The sequence below is a fragment of the Enoplosus armatus genome, chromosome 19 (assembly GCF_043641665.1).
Source record: "Enoplosus armatus isolate fEnoArm2 chromosome 19, fEnoArm2.hap1, whole genome shotgun sequence".
NCBI lineage: Eukaryota > Metazoa > Chordata > Actinopteri > Centrarchiformes > Enoplosidae > Enoplosus > Enoplosus armatus.
The window spans coordinates 14,402,854-14,423,497 of NC_092198.1; the positions used below are offsets into that span (position 1 = coordinate 14,402,854).

At 41.3% G+C, this 20,644-nt stretch overlaps 1 protein-coding gene across 1 annotated transcript; it reads right to left on the bottom strand.

Moving 5' to 3' along the window:
* Positions 1–2,295: 2,295 nt before the first annotated feature.
* lin28b (lin-28 homolog B (C. elegans)) lies at positions 2,296–17,575 on the bottom strand. The gene is made up of 4 exons (XM_070926106.1): positions 17,566–17,575; positions 16,628–16,818; positions 5,959–6,146; positions 2,296–2,605 (listed from the first exon to the last, which is right to left on the bottom strand). Exons 1-4 carry the CDS (start codon positions 17,573–17,575, stop codon positions 2,296–2,298), a joined length of 699 nt encoding a protein of 232 aa, XP_070782207.1.
* Positions 17,576–20,644: the final 3,069 nt, after the last annotated feature.

The window sequence follows — 20,644 nt, forward strand, 5'->3', positions numbered from 1 at the left end:
AATATCAGTACATGAATCAGTTACATATGTCTCTTCACCGTTGCTTAACAGAGTTTGTTGAGTCAGTCAGTGGATGATTCCCAAAAGAATAAAATACACTTTTTTTTGGTTAATTCCCTGAGAACAGTTCATCATCCTGAGAGGAATTGTGTTGTAAAAATGTAAAAATACATCATACAAAAAGATGTTGTTTTCCATAAAGATTTGAGCATGGGCTGTGCTCCTTATGTGGTTTGGTCATTCACTTTCTTTTTTTTTCTGTCATGCTGCATTGTTGAGGATTTGATTTTTTAAACGCACACACACATTCAAAAAGCTGTACATAAAAAAAAACCCAAAATGACTGCAGTGTTGCAGGATAGCAAGCAGTTCAGCAAGTTGTAACTTTAAATGCCTTCAAAAAAATAAAGCCAAACTCTTTGGTATAGAAATATACCAAAAAAAAGTTGGTTGTCTACGTAGAGCTTTTTAAAAAAAAAAAAACACACACAAGCTAGTTTGATATCATCATACAAAGTTATTTGATTTGTCAGAACATTAAGATACAAACTCCAAAGCGACCCGGCGTGAACTTTGTGAGGAGTCGACTTCAGATAAGCTCTTTTCACATTCAATATGGTCAGAGAAGAGTTGTTAGGTCACAAATAAGTGCCACTAAAGCCATGCTTGGGATTCAAGTTATACTAAGAGCAGCACTCTCTCTCTCTCTCCCTCTCTCTCTCTCTCTTCAGTGAGTCTGAAGCAGCAGTGACGGCGTCTCATCCTAAAAGAGGGGTGAGCATTGCCTGGCTGGTGCTAACTAACAACCGGTAGGCACAGATGGAAGAGGAACAGGTGGTTCGATCTAACTTGAAACACAGCTGGGAGAGCAAACAGCTTGACGTTCTGTGACATTCATTTCCCCGAGAGGAAGAACTGATGAGGTATTAAGTAAGTAGAGCAGCTGTGACGATACTGTAATGGTCCGACGCTACACCTGTAATCAAACGAGGTGAGTCTTTGTGCTGGGGTCAGAGGTGATTGCTGACTATTTGAACTAGACGAAGACGAAGGCGTAGAGTAAAAAAAATCGGAATAAAAAGATCCGCTTGATTTGTCATGGATGAAAACGGTTAAATAGAGCGAAAGCTACAAGTTTTCACACAACAACAAAGTATCCCATGCAATATACAGGGCTACTCACCTATGTCAGAGCTAGTTCCTTATATATGCATTACTTAAAGTTAATAGAATTTCAATTATATCTTGTGACTTTACATATATATTAATGACTTATACTATGATTTATAAACTGTAATGTTATTTTCAACTAATTATGCAACAACCAAAATGGAAGTCTAATGATCAATTCATTACCGTGTGTCTAAACTATGATCTAGCTGGATTATATGATGCTGTATCTAAGGCGTGTCTATCTCTAACGCGAGGAAACTGAAAGTTAATAGTGTCGACGCGCACCTGGAGCAGAGGCGCTCCAGCATGCACAACAACACGCATACAAACACACACACTTTCTCGCTCTCTCTCTCAGTCTTGCACGCGCATGCACAAACACACATGCTCACTTCTTTGACAATCAGTTGGTCCAGTCTATTTCATGTAAGAGAGAGGTATGTAGTGAGTGTTTCAAGATTATAGAGAGTGTGTTTAGCAGCCCACTGTCTTTAAAAAAAAAATCCCTCTGGAATCCATAAAGTTTCCCCTAAAGATCTTTATAAGCCAAGCTAACAATCCTATGGGTCGGGATTATCACTTAGAGGGCTCAAGCTTTTAAAAATCTTCTTCTAATCCTTCTTAAAATGAGCTACCGTGTGTGCTAAAAGGATGCATCGTGATTTTTCAGAATGATTAGGCCTACAGGATATATATTTGCGGCTTTAAAGTCGACAACAACTGTTAGGAAAAAGCATTCAAAATGGCGAACACTTAGGTCCAAGAGGGAAAATCATCAAACCAAGATTCATACCATGTTGTTTCACTCTTGAGCTGCACTGATTGAAACAGAAAAACAGTCATTCCCTGCAGTCACCATTCCAGCGGTGGTTGCCATAGCTGCACCAGATGACTGCAAGTCAGTCACACACATTCACGCGTGTCCGTACCCCATTGAACGTTGCCATAGCTGCGCTGGTTAGAAAAAATAAAAAATAAAATAAAATAAAAGTAAAGAAATCAAGACCTCCCATTTTTTTCACAGGTGTGAGGTAGATGAGGGGGGGCTTCAGGTATCCTTGATTGAGGGGAGACATGAGGGCCAGGGGTTAGCGGTGATAGGTTCACCTCTATGGGCTGTTTTCAGGATTTCCTCCACCTCTGGGTCCGGGGGCCACGTGTGTGGGGCTCCTCGGGGGAGGAGGAGGAGCCCTCCAGGGGAGACGAGCCAGAGCGCTCCTCTTCCTCTGGGGGGCAGAGGTAGGGCCCGGTCCCTGGGCTGAAGGCCGAGGTAGACGCATGTTGGTCCTGAGAGCCTGTGGCGGGCGCCAGCGCCTTGTGGGGACACTGAGCCACCATGTGCGTGATGCTCTGGCAGTAGTGGCATTTCTTTGGCTGGGGGGGCAGGCCACACTCCTTGGCATGGTGATCCAGACCTCCACAGTTATAACAGCTGCAGAAGATGGAGGAGACAAAAGACAGAATACATGAGATGATGACAAAGAAAAAGTAGAAAACCTCAACACATTTGTTTCATGAAACAGAAGACACGACTTTAAATCTGAGGATAGTTTGTATCTGAAAAATGCGACTCTAACCCTGACTAATTTTGAACCCACACAGTGTATCCTGATAAAACATAAGCAGTGCGGAGTTGAAATACCTGCTCCCACCACTAGATGGTAGTATGACACATGCTATTTCTCTGGATCAATCTGAGCTGCACTCTGTGCCATGCCAAACTACACCGTGTTATTAAATTTGACAAGAAGCAATTGTGTGCTGAAAGAGTAAGAAAAAAAAAAGTGAAAGCAAAAGTGTCCACGATTTCAGCGCGTCAGGATGCCATCCACTGTTTTGTTTCTCATACCAGCCCGGAAGCTGAAAGCAGCAGCATGTGACCATGAAACAATGATTCACTTTCAGGGTTTTAAAATGCATCCAATATGAATTGGATCCAATAAAACCAGCATGTTAGCAAATTGCTGCCACTTAATCGGAAAACAAATCATACCAGGTTTTTCTGACGAAGGCTGAAGTCTGCTTCAGTCTTGCTTTTGAAGGGGGCTGAATCATCTCCAGAGAGCATGTAACATTCATCCTTTTGTCCAATTAAAAAATAAATAAATAAAAATTAAACAAAGGCATAAATGGACCTGAGTCTATGTTTATTACATGTTAAGAATATATTCTCTGATGTGTTTTAGCAATGCCTCTTAATTGCAGTTAACTTGTTAGTAACAGGATTACCTGTGTGAAACCTGGGGAATAAGTCATAAATAAGAGCTGTAGGCTGTTTTAAGCCTGTTAAGATGCTATTAGCAACTAGATTCATATCATATAAACAGTTTCAATAGCATAACTTAAATAAACAGCCATAGCCATAAAACAATAATTCATAAAGTCCAATGGTATCAACAATTATGTATTAATCTGTAGTAGAATTAAGGTCATATTTTGAGATGTTTATTATATAAAAAATTCATTAAAAATTGCCCTATTGTGTTTGTTCATTTTCTATTATGGTGTTACTGCCAAAATTGGTCTGTTTTAACTGTTCGTAAATCAAACATAAAGCATAAATTATCACCAAATGATGTGTGGCATCCTTTAACCAACTTCATTCCCTGTCATTATTACAAGTTCTACACTTTATTTTATTTATGGTGTTTAGACCTCAGTTATCTGAAATAATAAAGTAAAAGAAGTACAATTTATGTACTATTTTGACTACAGTTAAGACCAAAGGAAAACACATTATCACAGACAGGTATCTGTTGAGCCAGGGTACTGTTTTAAAACCATCTAAAAAAATATATTAAGCGACATCTGTTTCAGGTCAAAACTGACAACTTCTTTCTAAAACAAAAACATAGATTCAACCTAAAAACAGATTATAATAACATGAACATAAAGTTGTGTGTGTCTGTGTGTGTGTGAGTGTCAGTGTGCCTTATAAACGTAGGCGTGGCATTTGTGGCAGGTGAGGCTAGTTTTGATGTCTCTTGGAGCACAGAGCTGGGCACGTAAGCATGAGAAAGAGATATGTTCCCGTAACTAACAGTTTTGTCTGGAAGGTGTGGTTTCCGTGGCATGATGAGGCGGGAAAGGGGCTGTTCAAGAATGAGAGGAGGTCAAGTCTGGGTCAGAATTACAGAGTTTCTGTGCGAGAGCAAAGGCCCCTCTCATCTAGAAGGGTTAGAAATTCACAATTCCTTGTATGTCTCCGATTAGGCAGTGGCTAATTATAAAACAAACCGTTTAATCTCAGCTAAATTGATTGAAAGGCTTTAAACTGTAGAAATGTAAACATTTACAGAAAATAATGCAGTGTTAAATGCAATTACAGTTTTCCAAGCAGCAAGACTTGTGCAGTAAGTATTCGTAATAAGTTGTCGTGTCAAATTTTCTATTTTCTTTACATCAATTGAGATTAAATATTGTATTCTGTAAAAACTATTTTGAAAAGGTTATTGTAGGATATCTTGTATTTACGGTATGCAAAGTAACTGGAAATTACCTCTAAAACCCCACTAATGAAGTCAAGATAGCTGGAAACATTTGGGGAATATGGGAAATGTGGTTTATCAGAGAAGAGTTGTGCTGCGTGTTTCAGTGTGATGCAGACATTTTCTTTAGGAGGCAGTGTTTTTCCTTTAATGTGTTTTTACTACAATCTGCTGTTTTTCGTAATTAATGTCTTCAGTTATTATTTCAACAAAAGCTAAATATTTCAACGCAATTCCTCCATCAAACACATTAAGACGGCTGCCAACTACAGCTGGTTGCATAACATAGTGACCAGCAGGGGTCAGAGCAGCGCAACCGCCACAGGAGCCGCTGAGCGCGCTCACAAAGACAGATGATGTCACAAACATCTACCTGCCATCTCTGAAGCCAATACTGCCTTTCCACCACCTTAGTAGAAGGTAGAGACACTTGACCTAACACTGGATCAATTATCCCAAATAAACTGAATTATTCAGATGTGTAAAACAATCAGGGAGCCTTCTCTCACAGATACTGTTTCCTCCTTTCTAACAAAAGCTTTTTTTTTTACACCTTAAAACCTGGATGGCACAGGGTTGATCTACTGAAGCGGCTGAGGTGCAGCAACCACAAGCAACATTAAGAATGGCAGAGCTGGACTTTCTAATGTAAATGTAGCCCTATAGTCACGTGATGCCTTCCTACAACAGATACATTCGGCTCTGCCTGGTGGGGTTCGCTGTACGTTATTCTCTGTCAGAAGGAGGACACAGCCTCCTCTGCTTAAAGCACCAGGTGTTTTCAAGGAGCTCCATATGGCTCCCTCTGACAGAATTTAGCAAAAGCACCCTTCAGGATTTTACTGAGGACAAAACAATTGATTGAGCTACTGCCGCATTGAGATGTATATAAGCCCAATCCATCCCTGTGCTAATGCAGTCTCTAATGTAAAAGCTGGCAAACTGATTTAAAATAGCGGCGATGGCAGGCAAAGTGCCCTATTCAATTCCTTATTATGGTGCACAATAACCATAGCAACAGGCATGTGCTCGGGCAGATTGAATAGATTTAATCTATAATCTCAGCCCACTCAGAAATAGCTTACTGCAGTGAGATGTACATATAACATATGTCTCCTTCTACTATAAGAAGCCCTGCTTTCTGAATGCAAGGTGCCAACGCTCACATACATTTAGCTTTTGTTAGATGAAGGCAGGACTGGTGAGAAGTGCGTGCATGGACATAAAACACAAAACATTTTTAAATGTTTAATTCTTTTTTTCATCATTTCATGTTTCTCAATTTTACCACACTCACCGGTCTCCCTTTGGTTTGCGTTTCTGGAGTGGGACCTTCCCTTTGGGTCTCCTCTCGCTGCCTGCACAGGGTCCCCCACCAGGTCCGGTCACCCGCAGGGACTCCAGGCCCTTAGAGGACTTCTTATAGGTGAACTCCACCTGCTCACCCTCCTTTAAGCTGCGGAAGCCCTCCATCACCAGTTTGCTCTGTTGGGAGAAAAAAGCAATTATCCATTTGAAAGTGGCAGGCGCATATAGCTCAATGCAATACACAAGGGTCTGTATTGAAGTCAGGGGATGCCCCGTTTGTTGTAGGCTAAAAGTATGATATAAGTTAGTGCTCATGTCACTTGAAATTGCTCTAATTTCAGTATCAAAAAATTGTTACACATGTTTCTGTGGGGTTGATTGATGAGCAGATATAATCTGATGTCATAATAATAATAATAATGATCACAATTCAATGTAACACAGCAGTAAGAAACTGGATAGCTGAATCATTTAAGCTAGTGTAGATCCACATGTCCTTGAATAATTTGAATAATTTGGGATTCCATTAAAGGCAATTCAAACATCTCCAATTCAAACACCTCTAATCATTTTTAAAAGGTTAAATATACACAATGGTATAAAGATGTGTTTTACCTTGACTGGTACTACTGGGTATTTTGTAACCTCAAATGATGAAGTAAACTGACAACGACTGTACGCTTTATCTTCAATAGGCAAGGGAAATGTACAGAGACCCTCTGTCTTGAGCAGAAAAGGTCATTTTTCAATGACAAGACTCAATTTAATGGCTTAGTTTCTGTCCGTGCAGCATCAAGCTCAGCATTAATGTTATGCAAGTACACACACCCATCAGAGCTAATTTAACACTTACATTTTGAACAGTCGCTCAAGAGCATTATCAGGTCTGTGGGTGAAGAAGCAACTCAACCCAATCAACGCTTTTCGTCTACAAATGGAACAAAAGAATCGACACTTATTAACACTGGGATGTTTACTGTGGGGGCTCGTACGCACCGCTGCATGCGGCAAACACAACACCCAGTAGCACACAATGTACATAGAAAGACATCATTTCAAACATGGCGGATTGACTGTATGTGGTTTGCACCAACTGCCATGACAGTCGGTGCACAGAGGGACTTATCTCACGCACAGCGTCCCTGCTATACTCCCTTTATCTACTTTTTGCAGAGGCACCACTTCCTATTCCTTCTGCAGGGAGAAAAAGACGAGTGTGTCGCACCCATGCAATCATTTTCTCTCAGCACATCCACCATCCGTCTTATCTACATGATCGGCATTATTGATTTAGTTACTACATAACCACTGGACAATGATTTATGTCTTGTTGATCGCACAGTACGGACGGCTGATATGCACTGTATCCATGACCTTCATGAATTGCAGCGAGCCCTGCGGATTTCAGCATATGTAAACACACACCCACATGAGCATGCAGTGTGCAGAGCAAACCTACTACCTACTATACATCGAGGCCTTAAAATAACTCACAGGTTATCTGTAAATTCAGCGCCTGCTGTAGAGATAGATGTGTAGGAGACAGGAAGAGAAAAGAACAAATGAGCAGAGGGAATCAAATGTGAAACTATAGAGGAAGGAGAGAAAATGTGCTCAGCAGCAATTTTTTTCTATGCCTGTGTCAAGGACTGCAGTTACAGGAAGCTAGACATGCTCTATAGGTGGTCTGTGAGGTATAAATGAATATGCAAGAGAGTAAAAAAGTGGGAATGTATAAAACTGAGAAAAGGTACAGTGACAAAAGAAATGTGAAGGAATTACTAACTAGAAGTGTACTCTGCACTCTGATGGATATCTATCTGACTACCACAGTACAATGACATAAAGGTAGAAGTGTAAAATGGGGATAAATTAGGGATTAAATACGAATGGAAAATGGAAACATGAAAAGTAGTTTCTTTTAAATTGAATGTTTCTAAAAAAAAACTAAAAAAAAAACATTTGTTGAGAATAAACTTGGGGAAAAAATTGTTGTTTAATCCTTGTTTCTTTCAGCTTTTAATCTTTTAAACATAATTCATATTTAAAAACTAAAAAAAATTATAAAGGTGTAACACAGTATAATTGTCAAAGAATTGTCTTTGCATCGATTAGCACATCTTTCAAAATTCAGATACATTGACAAATGATCCAACACCATCTCACTGTAAAATATTCATTCTAAAAGTTTAACAAAATCTATTTTACACATTTTATATGTGTTTATATGTGGAATAAGCCAAGATTTCCATGTCATGCACAAAAAGCTTTTGAGGATATATCACCTTAATCTCACCAGCTAAATCAGTTTTAGGTTATTTTACAAATTTTCAAGCAACTCCATTTTTAAAACAACTCTTTTTTTTTTTACAATTTAGACAACTTAAATGAGTTAATTAGTTTTCTATATTAGCTTTGTACCTAACTACCTAAAAAGACGTGTTGTATGAAAGACAAACTTAATACATAAATACAGTTTTAACAGTTTTAACTACTTTTGATTAAAAAGAAAAGAATAAGATAATACAATTTCTTTTGATTGCTACTCTGTGAACTAAGATTCTGCTACTTAAAATGTCTATTAAGAGCCATGAAATATACAGTATCCACTGATAAAATAAAAAATCCTTAAACCTGAAAAACACAAACACAGACATGGACAGGTATTTGTCTTATTTCCATTCATGTCAAAGTAGTGTGTATATCTGGATCTTTTTGTAAGATTTATTTTTTAGAACATAACGGTCTAGGTTAGTAAATCCTAATATGAGTAGGCACAAAAGGAACTCCACACAGAATCAACCACAGCATGAGGGGCAAGTTCCGCTCAATAACATTTTTTTTGAGTTTATTCCCCACAAAAACATATACACAAGAACAACTGCGCCTTGCGCCTCAGTATCAAACATCTTTGAAGCTATTCTTCCTCATTATTTACACACCTTTTCCACATTTTATAAGAAAAGAAAAATTGCTGGTGTTGAAATATTCAATACAAGTAATTTGCCAAAAATTCATTCATTTCTCTCTCTCAGATGTCCTTTCTGATTCTCTCCCTGCAGTTAGTGAGGGTTACTGCCAGGGCCACTTTGATTCTAGTCGATTGCTGATGAAGGGCTCGTACATTTTGGGCGTTCAGGTATTGGATTTGGCTTTGAGGAAAGGATGAGGATCAGGGAATGGAAATGAGCAAAAGCAAAGATTTTTCACAACAGATGCAAGAGGTGGAATAAAACAGAAGGGATGATGAGGTGAGTCACAAACTGTAGCTTGAGGCTTTATGCAGCCAATAAGGAGCTATATCAAGTGGCTGTGCCACAAAAACAACAAATTCCAAGATTCAACGATCAATCATTTATTAATGTATCAACCAAAACTGCTAGGACATGCATACGCAAAACCTGGCTTTCTTTTTTTCTTTTTTTATAAAACAACAAACCAAGTAACCTCAAGCAGTCGGAGCCCTGTTTTCAAATTAAAACGCCAACTGATTTCATGATTACCATCCTTCGACCTGAAAGGCATTCCTGCAGCAGAAATCAGTAGAAAGCAAATTAAAAAAATTGCGCCCATCCCCCACAAAACAAAATGCATTCTGAATAATGATGAATAATCATCGACTGGTTTCTAGACTGTGTGGCGCATGAGCCCTTCCTGTTCCTCTCCTGTCTTCAGTCCACAGGCAGCTCGTCTCTCCAGGTCAAAGTTGAGTGGTTTGTCTCAGCACCCTACCCCCCTCTCCAACCCCGTCAATGCCCACAATGCACTAGCGAGGAAACCACACAACCCCTTTTGTTCTGCAGAAATGCAGGAAAACACACACTCACATCTCCTCCATATAAGACGTGGCATCACACTCATGCCTTCATGTCTCAGATGAGTTTAATTTCTGAAGCACGAGCTTGCAACAGCTCAGTCTTTCCACAATTACGTAATAAAACGCAGGTTGTGGATTTACATGTGTGCATGTGCCTCCATGTGTGTGCATGTGTCAATGTGTGTGAAGAAAGAAAGAAAAAAAAAAACACAAATCACAACCTGCAACCCGAGTCCCATCCTCTCGGGTGACCTGGCGGGTGTCCTGACCCGTTTCAGTTTACGCACAGAGGTCAGGAAAGGGCACGGCCGGGGAGAGGGAATGAGAGAACGTCAGAGAGAAAGAGAGAGAGAGAGAACACAAAATGGAGGAGTGGCCTGGAGCAGGGGGGTGGTGGAGGAGGAGGAGGAGGTATGAGGGGGGTTCATGGAAATGCCTCCAGCGCATTCTGTTCAGCTCCAATGGAGGAGCAACTCCTGATCAGTGGCTGGACCTGGGGGGAGCCCAGGAACAAAACCCCCATTTGATCAGGAGCCCCACAGGTCAGCAGCAGAAATCCCGGGGGTCAGTGGTATAACCATCCCAGCACCACCCCCTGCCCGACTGGCAGACCACACCAGCTCTCAACGCTTTAACTCAGAGCCACCAGCAGCCACTGTCCCAGAAGCTGAAGAAACCGAGCCAACAAAATGGACACCGACGTACTCTAGAATGGCTCGATATGGTTACGAGCTTCCACATACGTAATAAATATCTTCCTATAGCTCCACATGTATGTGACTGTGTGTGTGTGTGTGTGTGTGTGTGTGTGTAGGAAGGAGCCAGCGATCAATACAGACTCCAACATCCTGGATAGAAATAGCCCTTCTTTTCATCAGCCAGGCCCTCGTCATCACCAGGCCCAGCAATCAATACAGGAAGCTGTAACGTGAGGGGATGGGGAAGCGTAGAGAGGAGACCCACCATCCTCCACCATCCTCCACCAGCCTCTCTCTCTCTCTCTCTCTCTCTCTCTCCGTGGCGACCACCGGCTATGGAATGGCTAATTATGGGATGCTTTAAATCAGAGGTGGCCCATGCAGAGCCGTGCGCTGGATCGTGCTCGTATTAAGAGGAAAGGGGGTGTGTAGGGGTGAGCGTGACAGAGATGGCGGTCACCATGTGGCGTGGTGCCATTAAGTAGCTTTTTACACACAGGAAATGCTAAGTGGACAAAGCTGGGCCAGATCAGCTCAGATGGACATAACCCAACAGGACGCATATAAACCAAAAGAAGAAAGAGGAGCGAGAAAGCTGGACGAACGAGGAAAAAGAAAAAAAAGCACACACGCACACACAAACATGCCGATGAAAACCACCAACAGAGCCGCTCTTATGACGCTGACACCCAAGCCCTCCTCGACACGTTGTCATTAGTGGCCCTGACCCTTGAACCCTGCCCAACCCCCATCAAACACTTAAAAGCCTTCATGTTTCCCCTGCCTCAAATTAACAACATCCAACACCCCCCGATTATGACTGGGGCAAATATTTGATCTGGGGGAGGAAGCACTAGATCATCTTGCTACGTTTATCAGCATGAGAGGGGAAATGAACCTCGCTGAGGTGACTGGTGATAAAACACACAGCCTGCTAACAACCGGACCTATTCAAAACAGAAGCACAGTTACAAAGTCACAAATGGCTGTTCTCTTTGGAAAATTCAATATTAACCATTTGAGGAAGTGACACCTACTCATTGTAAATTATTCATGGGAAATAATAATTCTACATATTAAAACTGTTTGAGAAATTAAAAGATTATTACTTTTTTAAGATTTGTAAAATGTTGTGATACTAAACAAACTTTCACCATAATGGATTGCATTAGCACATACTTACATTTTCAAATATTAACTGCATTTGTCTTTAAGTTGTGTAAGCAATATTATTATTGCACATGGTTTAAATCAAAATCATCATCTAATTGATTTTGTTGCAGCTGACTAGATTTGCGAAGGCAAAAAGCAGCAGCTACTGTTTGTTTCTTCTGTATATTTTGGTACCAAGTTCCACTTACATGCATTAGCTTGATACATGTCAAACATAAGTGAAGTGGGATAATTGTTATTAGATTATGACATTTATATTAAGAGATTAACCTGAGCAAAATGTGATGATCAAAAGTCTCTCTCTATAGCTCATTACAAAAGGATGCAGATCTGTGGTAGATCTCACCTTTACATGTTATCTTCTTATCATCAGAGTCTTATGCTTAGTGACAACTGTGTTTTTCATTTGGGAAAAGTTATTTTATCACTTTCTCTGCCTCTCTAAACATATTTTTACACATGTAAGTTGTCATTTCTTATACATCTATATATTTGTTTAAAATGTAGTTTTCCCTCTATCTTTTAAAGATTAAATGATTAGTCAATAAATGGATTAGTCGATTGACAGAAAACTAATCTGCACCTATTTTGATAATCAAGTCATTTTTCAAGGAAAAATACCAAACACTATCTGGTTCCAGCTTCTTAGATTTAATGCCTTTCTTTTTCATTCATTTCATTATCTTTGGCTTTTGGTCAGATAAAAAAAAAGCAGTTTGAATACATTTTAGACTCTGAGAAGTTACACTAGGCATTTTAATTTTTTTCTGATATTTTAAGGAATAAAATGGATCAAGAAAATGATCTGCAGATTAATCAATAACAGAAAGAATCGCCCCTTTGTTAACATACATGTGTGTTGAAGGCACTAGATCAGTTGTTTATCAATTCTTTTATTAATGTTTTATTGCTGAATGTTTCAGACGGTTTAGGTTTTTTAATCAAATGAAATTAAATAAATGTCAGAGGTGCAAACATCCCCAACCCTCTGCAGACGCTCTCTTTGTATTTCAGGTGGACGGCGACTTGTTTTTAGCCCTGCTCTGCTTTCTACCCCGCCACCTTTCCAATTACCAATCATCTCCGCTGTATGTGGCCAGCTCCTCAAAAGGAAGTCACATGACTAGCCTTTCTTCTTCTTTTGCGTTTTTTGATGTGCAGAGGAGAAGGGTGGGTTTGGTGGAGGAGGTGGGGTGGGGTGGTGGTGGAGGGGGGGATAGTGTTGCTGCAGGAGAGACAAAGCCCGATACTGGCTATCTGGAGGCAGAGATGGGTGGGGCCTGCATGCCAAACGGTGACACGGACCAGAGGTTAATCTCACTAGGGGCCCACTTTAACCTCGCTACACAAAACACACACACACACTCTCTCTCTTGCACGCGCGTGTGCACACACACACACACACACTCAAAATCTAAAACATCTTACAACGGTTCACATGTAGACATCAACAACCTGGTGGTTAAGAGCAGAAAGTAAGAAACACACACACACACACACATACACACACAGGGGCTCCATAAATTGAACACACACTCTGGAGGTTTCAGGAGAATAGCAGCAGCAGCAAACTGTTCAACATTTCAAACTGATTACCGACAAAGGGCAAGCAGCCCCCCACCTCACCGCCACACACCCCCTCACCCCACCCAACCCTCCTGCCTTTTTGTCTTTAAAGAAATTCCTCTTTTTAAAGAATGCCCGAGGAGAGAGCACCCCCCCATGTCCCAGCAGGAACTCTCACTCACACACACACACACACACACACACACACACACACACACACACACACACTTACACACAGAAAAACACTCCAGTCCAGGTAGAGAAGGGGTTGACAAACAGAGATAATGAAATGGCTTTGTGCGTGGAATCACTAAGCAGAGGTATAGCGGGTGAAGAAGCTTAATTACTCTCTCTCTCTCTCTCTCTCTCTCTCACACACACACACACACACCTTCCAAAAGGAAGTGATCAGATAGGAGCCCTGATGAAGAGGCCTCCCAGGAAGAGAACTCGTGGTCGGGCGGGGACCCTCTCGCTGACTCATACACACTCCCACCCTCACTCTCTTACCTCCTGCTCCTCCACTCACTCGTCTTTTTCCAACATCTCGCTCATGTTTTCCTCCTGGACTACCACTAGCACCCCCCCACCCCACCCCACCCCACCACAACCCTGCACCGCCACCCCTCACCAACACTTATTTTTCCCTCATCCCTCCTCGTTTCCCTCTCCTAGGAAAACTCCTCCTCTCTCTCTCTCTCTCTCTCCTGTCCTCATGCTCTCTCTTCCCTCTGTCTCTCTCTCTCATACATATAGGGTAGGTGTTGTGAATAAACCTGCATTCTTTCTGCTGTTTGTTTTTTACACTGTAACTGACGGCTAACCTTGTATCATAAATGCAGAAAATATTGCATGACCTTTGTGTCAAGCCGAGCTCCCTCTTTCTACAGCTTGTATAACATATAATCTGTTTATTTATGCTGGTCTGCTTGTCACCGATTTAAAATAATAACGAAAATATCCCCTGCACTTTTTACAAAATATACTGTAGCAACACATCAGCTGAACCTGCAGGATTTTAATTCAAATGTGCCCAAATCTGTTTCCTAAACACCTGGAAACCACATCAATATGTCCAAATGGCTTCAGGCTGACAGCAGAGCAGCAGAGAGGGAGGAACAGTCAGAGTAAATGAGTGACTGATTTAATCAGAGTGTGTATAGATGAATGCAAATACTTACAAAGGAGTGGGGTGTTTTGCATTCAATATAACAATGTGCTTATGAATGCATATTGTCTGCTTTTTGGTGCTAAATGATAGTTGAATTGTTGTAAACACATAGCAGGAAACACTGCGGGGAAATGCACTAGTGTATACATGTGATACATTGTATAAAATGTCAATTCATCTATAAAGGTTTTTTTGGAACAATTCGCATTTTTTAAACATGTAAAAATGCAACAAGCTACACACAATTTAAGGAAATTGTGTTTACACCTGTATTATCAAAATACCTACAGAGCTTTTCAACCAACATCATGCATTTTAGAAATATCCCCACAGACAGACCTGCCCTGTCCTATAGGTTACAAACTGCTGAGACAGACAGCGTTTATTTGACTTGTGCTCAGCCTGTTTCCCAGACTAGACCTTCCCTTGTCTCTTGCTAGCCTGATCCACCTCTAAAACATCTCTGGCCAGCAGGGAAATTAGGAGCCTGAATGCAGATAGATGCAGTGCATTCAGTGGATGGAGCCACAATATGAAAGTATCAATCAGAAACTGATAATGCAATGCTGCAATATGCACTCTCCTGAGCCTCTCTTTGATTTCAAATATTCACAGCAGTGCTCGCTTATCAAAAACTGTATCCGCACACAAAGAAATGCTGGCAAGAAAAAACATAAACATGTATTATGATCCCTATGATCCACACTATGACTATGAAGACAAAAGGAGCAAAGGTCAACATACTGCTTAAATATAAGCCACTTTTATCACCAGGTTCACTGCAAAATTTTAATTGTTCTATATCTGACAGCTAAATCTAAATTGATTTTTTTATCGGCCTGTATAGATTATAAAAACATAACTAACTTCATAATTTTCAGGATTAATAGTGCATTAATAATGGACTGAAGCTTCAAATCACAGGTCATAGACCATTTAAAATATATATAAAAAAAACAACTAAATAAAGGGAGGTGAATGCAACAGAAATCATAGAGAAATGTTAAACATAGAGCTCATTTCTTCACAGCAAACTGAACAACTGAAGCACGACAGTTAAGTGGAAAATATCTATAATTCTTTCAAACTCAGGAGTCCAACTTTCTATTTTTAATGCAACTTTTTGGAAAAAATCATATCAAAGTTATTTAAGTTCCTCAAGAATGGGCTGATGGGGAAATGAATGAATGCCTTCATGAAACCATAATTGATATTTCTCAACACTCCGAGTTTGCCTGATAATGATCAAAGGACTCATCTTTTTTTATTCACCACTACATCACTGCTGACATCTGACCCCTATATGGCCCCCACCCCCTTCCCATCAGTTCAGCACAACATCCTGTGAGTCCACAATAAAGACACCTCTATGAGAGGATGTCAAATGAAATGGTGAAAATGCCTCTCCTCATCCTCTGCCGTTCCTCTCAGACTATTTTAAAACTACTTTATAGGACCGTAAAAAAAGGAGGCGATTAAACGGGGGAAGAGGAGCTGGAAGAAGGGAGGACTCCACTGCTCTTTGTTTGCTGCAGAATAAGTCGAAAACAAGGCCTCAGAAATGAGCAATAAATCAAACAGCACATGCGGTGGAAAACACAGGCCAGGCTTCACTTCACGTGAGTGTGAATGGAAAAGGATGTTGTGTTTAAATAAGATGGATGTTACGTTTCATTGCACCGACAAAAAACAAACAACAGCAAGGTAACGCACAGTTTGACTTTTTTCACAAACATGCTTTCCGACATGTTGGCTGGCTGGATATCAAGCGAGCTCTGCTGTCCATTATGACCAAGTGTGAAAGTAACCGTGTCATAGCCACACGACGTTTCTTCCCCCTTCCCTCAGAGGGGAGCAGGGGAGGGGAGAGCTGGACGCATGTGGCTTAAAGAGGAAACTTGACGTGTTTTTTTTCCCTTTTTTTTCAAGCCCGTGGACAACGTGTGATTACACAGTAACATGTTGGGCCACGCAAAACATCCGGATGATACAATGTAACTGGCGACTGGTGCTCTGAGGAGAAATAAAGGGGCCCGCGGGCATCAAGACGGGATGTTGTTGTTTTTCGAAGTGACATAGTGAAATAGTTGCAAAAGGAAATAAAACTATTCAATCAGTCGTCGCTTTTCCACGTTTTAGAAAAGCAGATCCGGATGAGGCCAATGCGCACCACATCCCCACAAAGCAGACGTGTATCCCTCGCTGGTGTGTGTGTTTTCGTGTGTTAACTTACTTGGTGGACGAAAACATCCAGAGGGGGGTCGACGGGGCTCCCTTCGCTGCTGGTCATGGAGATAAATCCAAAGCCCATCCGGACGTTGAACCATTTGCAGAAGCCCGATCCCGACAGGATCTGAGGTCGAGTCCGGTCCTCCTGCTCGGTGGACTTGGCGGGGTCTTCTCCGCCACCTTTACCCGGCCCTCCTGGAACAGGGGGGGGGGGCACACAAGAAGCAAGTTAGAACATTTTATAGGCTCGGAGATACAGCACAGGATGGCTATTTCCCTGCGTGCACACCGGTTTATAGAAGTGTAATGGGCTCTGTTGCGTAAAATAAAACTTCTTCAAGAAGCGTGGGGGGAATCCCCTCCACTTGCAGGCTATGTGAAGTTCAGGGCCGGTAGAAATTTCCTACACTACTATTTTTCGACACCACATAAGCGACCAGGGGCGCGTGGTGCTGCGATCCGGTGTGCATCACCGCAAACATTCCCTCAAAAAAAAAGTTGTTTGTTACTCCATGACAGATGCCTGCCTCTGGCTCGTGCACAGGCACGCTCAGTCGGCGGAACTTGTGGAGCATTTGTCTCGTGCATCTACAGCCCGCTCCCACTGTGGAGTTTGTGGGCTGTAGGATCCAAAAAGGCAGGTGTACACATGGTTCCTCGAGCTTTACCAGTGGGCAGGATCGCGTATAGGCTCAAACAATGCATACAGGCTGCCTTTACGCAGCGACTGCATGCTTGGATATATGGTGCTCGGCAGGGGCGGCTCAGGTCGGGCTTTTTTTTTTTTTTTTTTTCAGGTTTGGAACAAGAATCACGTTGCACCTTGCCCCCCCACCACCACTACCACCACCCTCCTCCTCGTCCTCTCCCCCCCTCCTCCTCGCGCGAGCAGATAGGGAGGAAAAACTAAGAGCAGAAAATAGAAAATAATTGCAGAATAACCTTCGGCCATGTTTCCCCGCGGACCCTCTGCGCCCAAGTTGCAATAGAGAAGCTTCCTCTGCGAAAACGGGCTGCGGTAGTCACCATTAATCCGACATCCTCGATCCCATCGGTCACCAATTTAGCTCGCATGGTACGGCGTGCTTTCTGCCTTTTGATATTTTTGTCATGTCTCTCTTTCTTCCCTTCAATCCCTTCCTCACTCACACCACCTCTGTACTGCTCTCCCTCTCTCTCTCTCTCTACCTCTCTGTCTCCCTCTCTCTCTCTCTCTCTCTCTCTCTCTCTCTCACTCTCTCTCCTTCGCTCTCATTCGCTCGCGAGCTGGCTGTGCCCGTTCCCGTAGTGAGAACACGTGACTTTGTCAATTACATGCTTTTCTTGCTGCTAGTTTCTGCCCTGCGATTCCAGGGAAGAGGGGAATCCGACTCGCAACCGGCAGCAGTATTCACCTCAGTTGTGTGTAAAAACACAATAGGCTATAACATACCGTAGATGGTACTGTTTATTCCGTGTTGTGCTGGAGTGATAAAACTGTATCAGGAGGGGTCTGTGTAGCTACATAAGGCTATTACACTAGAACAGATTACATTAGACAGGATTCAATTACATTTTAATGATTCCTCTGGATGTAATTGGTGTAGTCATAGCAGCAGGAAAAAAGACAAACATGAAAAAATAAGGCAAGAAATTAGGAGAAAAGTTAAATAAGGCACAGCATCTGCACTGGTGGACCTCCAAGTTTGTGGGCCTTTTCTTTAAAAATATTTCCCTATTATCAGGTGTACATGCAGCAATGTGTCTTGTATTTTGTGTTTCACACAACGTATGAATAGATAAAAAAACAAAAAAAAACATGCATATTAACTTGCATGTTAGTCAGCTATGCACATGCAAGTGCCCAGCCCACATGCCCTTATAAGACACCAAACATACCATTGCAATGGTGAAACATGTGTCAGACATGAACATCACTTCTTACATAATACATTACTTTGCAAACAAAGAACTGGACATATAAAAAAAGGTACCCTTCCTAAAACGCAGCTCAGTTTTGTAAGCTTGTATGTATATGTATTATACCAAAATAAAACGGCCAAATGACTTAGAAGATCAGCTTAACTTGTTGCATCGGATACAAAGTAAACTCATGATACCAAGAAAACATGGAGACACACAGCACATTACGTCTATATCTCTGTCTTATTTTGCCCAAATCCTATAAAGAATCCTGTTTTTTAAAGTCTGATTTATATTTCAGTTGAACCAACGTGTGTCTTTGTCACAGAAATAACAACCAACCACACTGAGAGATGTAAATGCCCTTTACATGAGACCAAAAATAACTTGAAAACAATACAGAGTAAAAATGTAAAGGTCATTTTTCTATGCTTTCCATGCATGGACATGTTGTTTTTGAACTCATGTTCCTAACATACGACCAGTTACCTCCCAGCATCATAGTGGGCACCATGAGGAGAGCTGAACTCACAGCTTTGGAATGTGACTGGAAAACCCAGAAAAACAAACCTGAGAAAACTGCGTGTGTTCAGTCCTATGATCTTCAGTTGTCAGTAGAAGAATCAATCCTTTGCAGAAGATTTTCAGGAATACTTACAGTGATGTAGAAAGTAGATCATTAAATGGTGGCTAAGTTTGGAGCCTGTACACCCGAGGAGGGCCTCAGCCGAAACCTTTGAGCTTGTTTCTCTTCTGCATTACAAAAGAATAAAGATGCAGCAACATGTGCTCTAGTATTAAAAGTTTGACATCAGAAAGTGATCCGAATAAAGCAAAAACACTGCCAACATTAGTAGAACTTAAGTAAAGTTTAGTAAAGTTAATAACCTTTTATCTTCATCTACATGTATCAGTTTGATACTTCTTACTTTATTGATGATTATTACTATAATGATAAATAATAATAAGTAATAACAAATGCTATGAGTGCATATCATAAAAATGTGCCTTTCCAAACCAACATGGGACAAACACTCTAGAGAAGCCACGGTAACTCAAGGCCACACAGATCGATAACAACAAGCCTGAAAAAATAGTACGTTCATTGAGAAACCTCCCATCTTATCTCACATCTACCCTGGTGGGACGTTTCTCAAAGGGGTTATTCCCGGGTATGAGGAAAGAGGAAAAACACGCTGGAGGAATGAAACAACAACAAGCCCATCTCCACCCACCAGGGCGAAAGAGCCCACCCTCCGGAATTCACGAGCTTTTTACCCCCACCCCCAATCCATCCATCCATCCCAGCCCCCGCGCAAAAAGGCCTGTTTTTGAGGATGCGTGTAGAGGAGGCCTCCACAGTGGCCATAGAATTACTGTTTGGGTCACAGGGTTGGATACCAGTGTCAGATGTTATCCACTCACTCATATCCTGACAGGACCTTTCTGATTAGGACAAGTCACTGGAAATCACCGCAGTGCAGCTCACGGCCATGTGTGCAGGCTAATGGGAGAGGAATAATTCAGATATGGGTGGCTGGGGTGTGCCTGTTAGTCAAAGGAAGCAACTGAAATACCAAAACAAGAGATTAGTGGAGATTTCAAGACACCTAAACTCAATGTGAACACCTTCATGTGGCTGATAAAAATCTTTTTAATGTGAAACTGATGTTAGATGTAAGACAGCTTTACAGAAAATATAGCTTCTTTACATGAGTGGTTTGTTTTCTGATAACCACCAACTACAAGTCATACTTTGGCCACCCTTTTATTTGTCTTTACGCTACAGGATAAGACTGTTTTCAAACGTGTTTTAACTTCAGATCAATCTTTTCACACTTTTTTATTCGTGGAGAAGAGCACATGGACTAAAAAGAGCAACTTTTCTGTGAAGTTTTGCCAAGAAGTTTAGGGATCAACTTTTTTAGTTTACACTGTTGTTTTTCCTATAATCAACACCAACTAGAAGTCTTACTATAGCCACCTTGTTATTTACCCTTAAGCTGCAGGAAAATATTGTTGTTTTAACTTCACATCAATTGTTTTCCCACAGTTTTGTCTGTGTGGGTGCGGAAGAGTACATAAACAAAAAGTGCAGCCTCTCATATTAAGTTTTGCA

What these genes read in the sequence shown, in the direction of transcription:
- lin28b (XM_070926106.1), bottom strand. An exon ending in TGGATGTTTTCGTCCACCAA is followed by an intron (nt 6,147 to 16,627) that starts GTAAGTTAACAC and finishes TTCTCCCAACAG; the next exon opens with AGCAAACTGGTGATGGAGGG. An exon ending in CGCAAACCAAAGGGAGACCG is followed by an intron (nt 2,606 to 5,958) that starts GTGAGTGTGGTA and finishes CATCTTCTGCAG; the next exon opens with CTGTTATAACTGTGGAGGTC.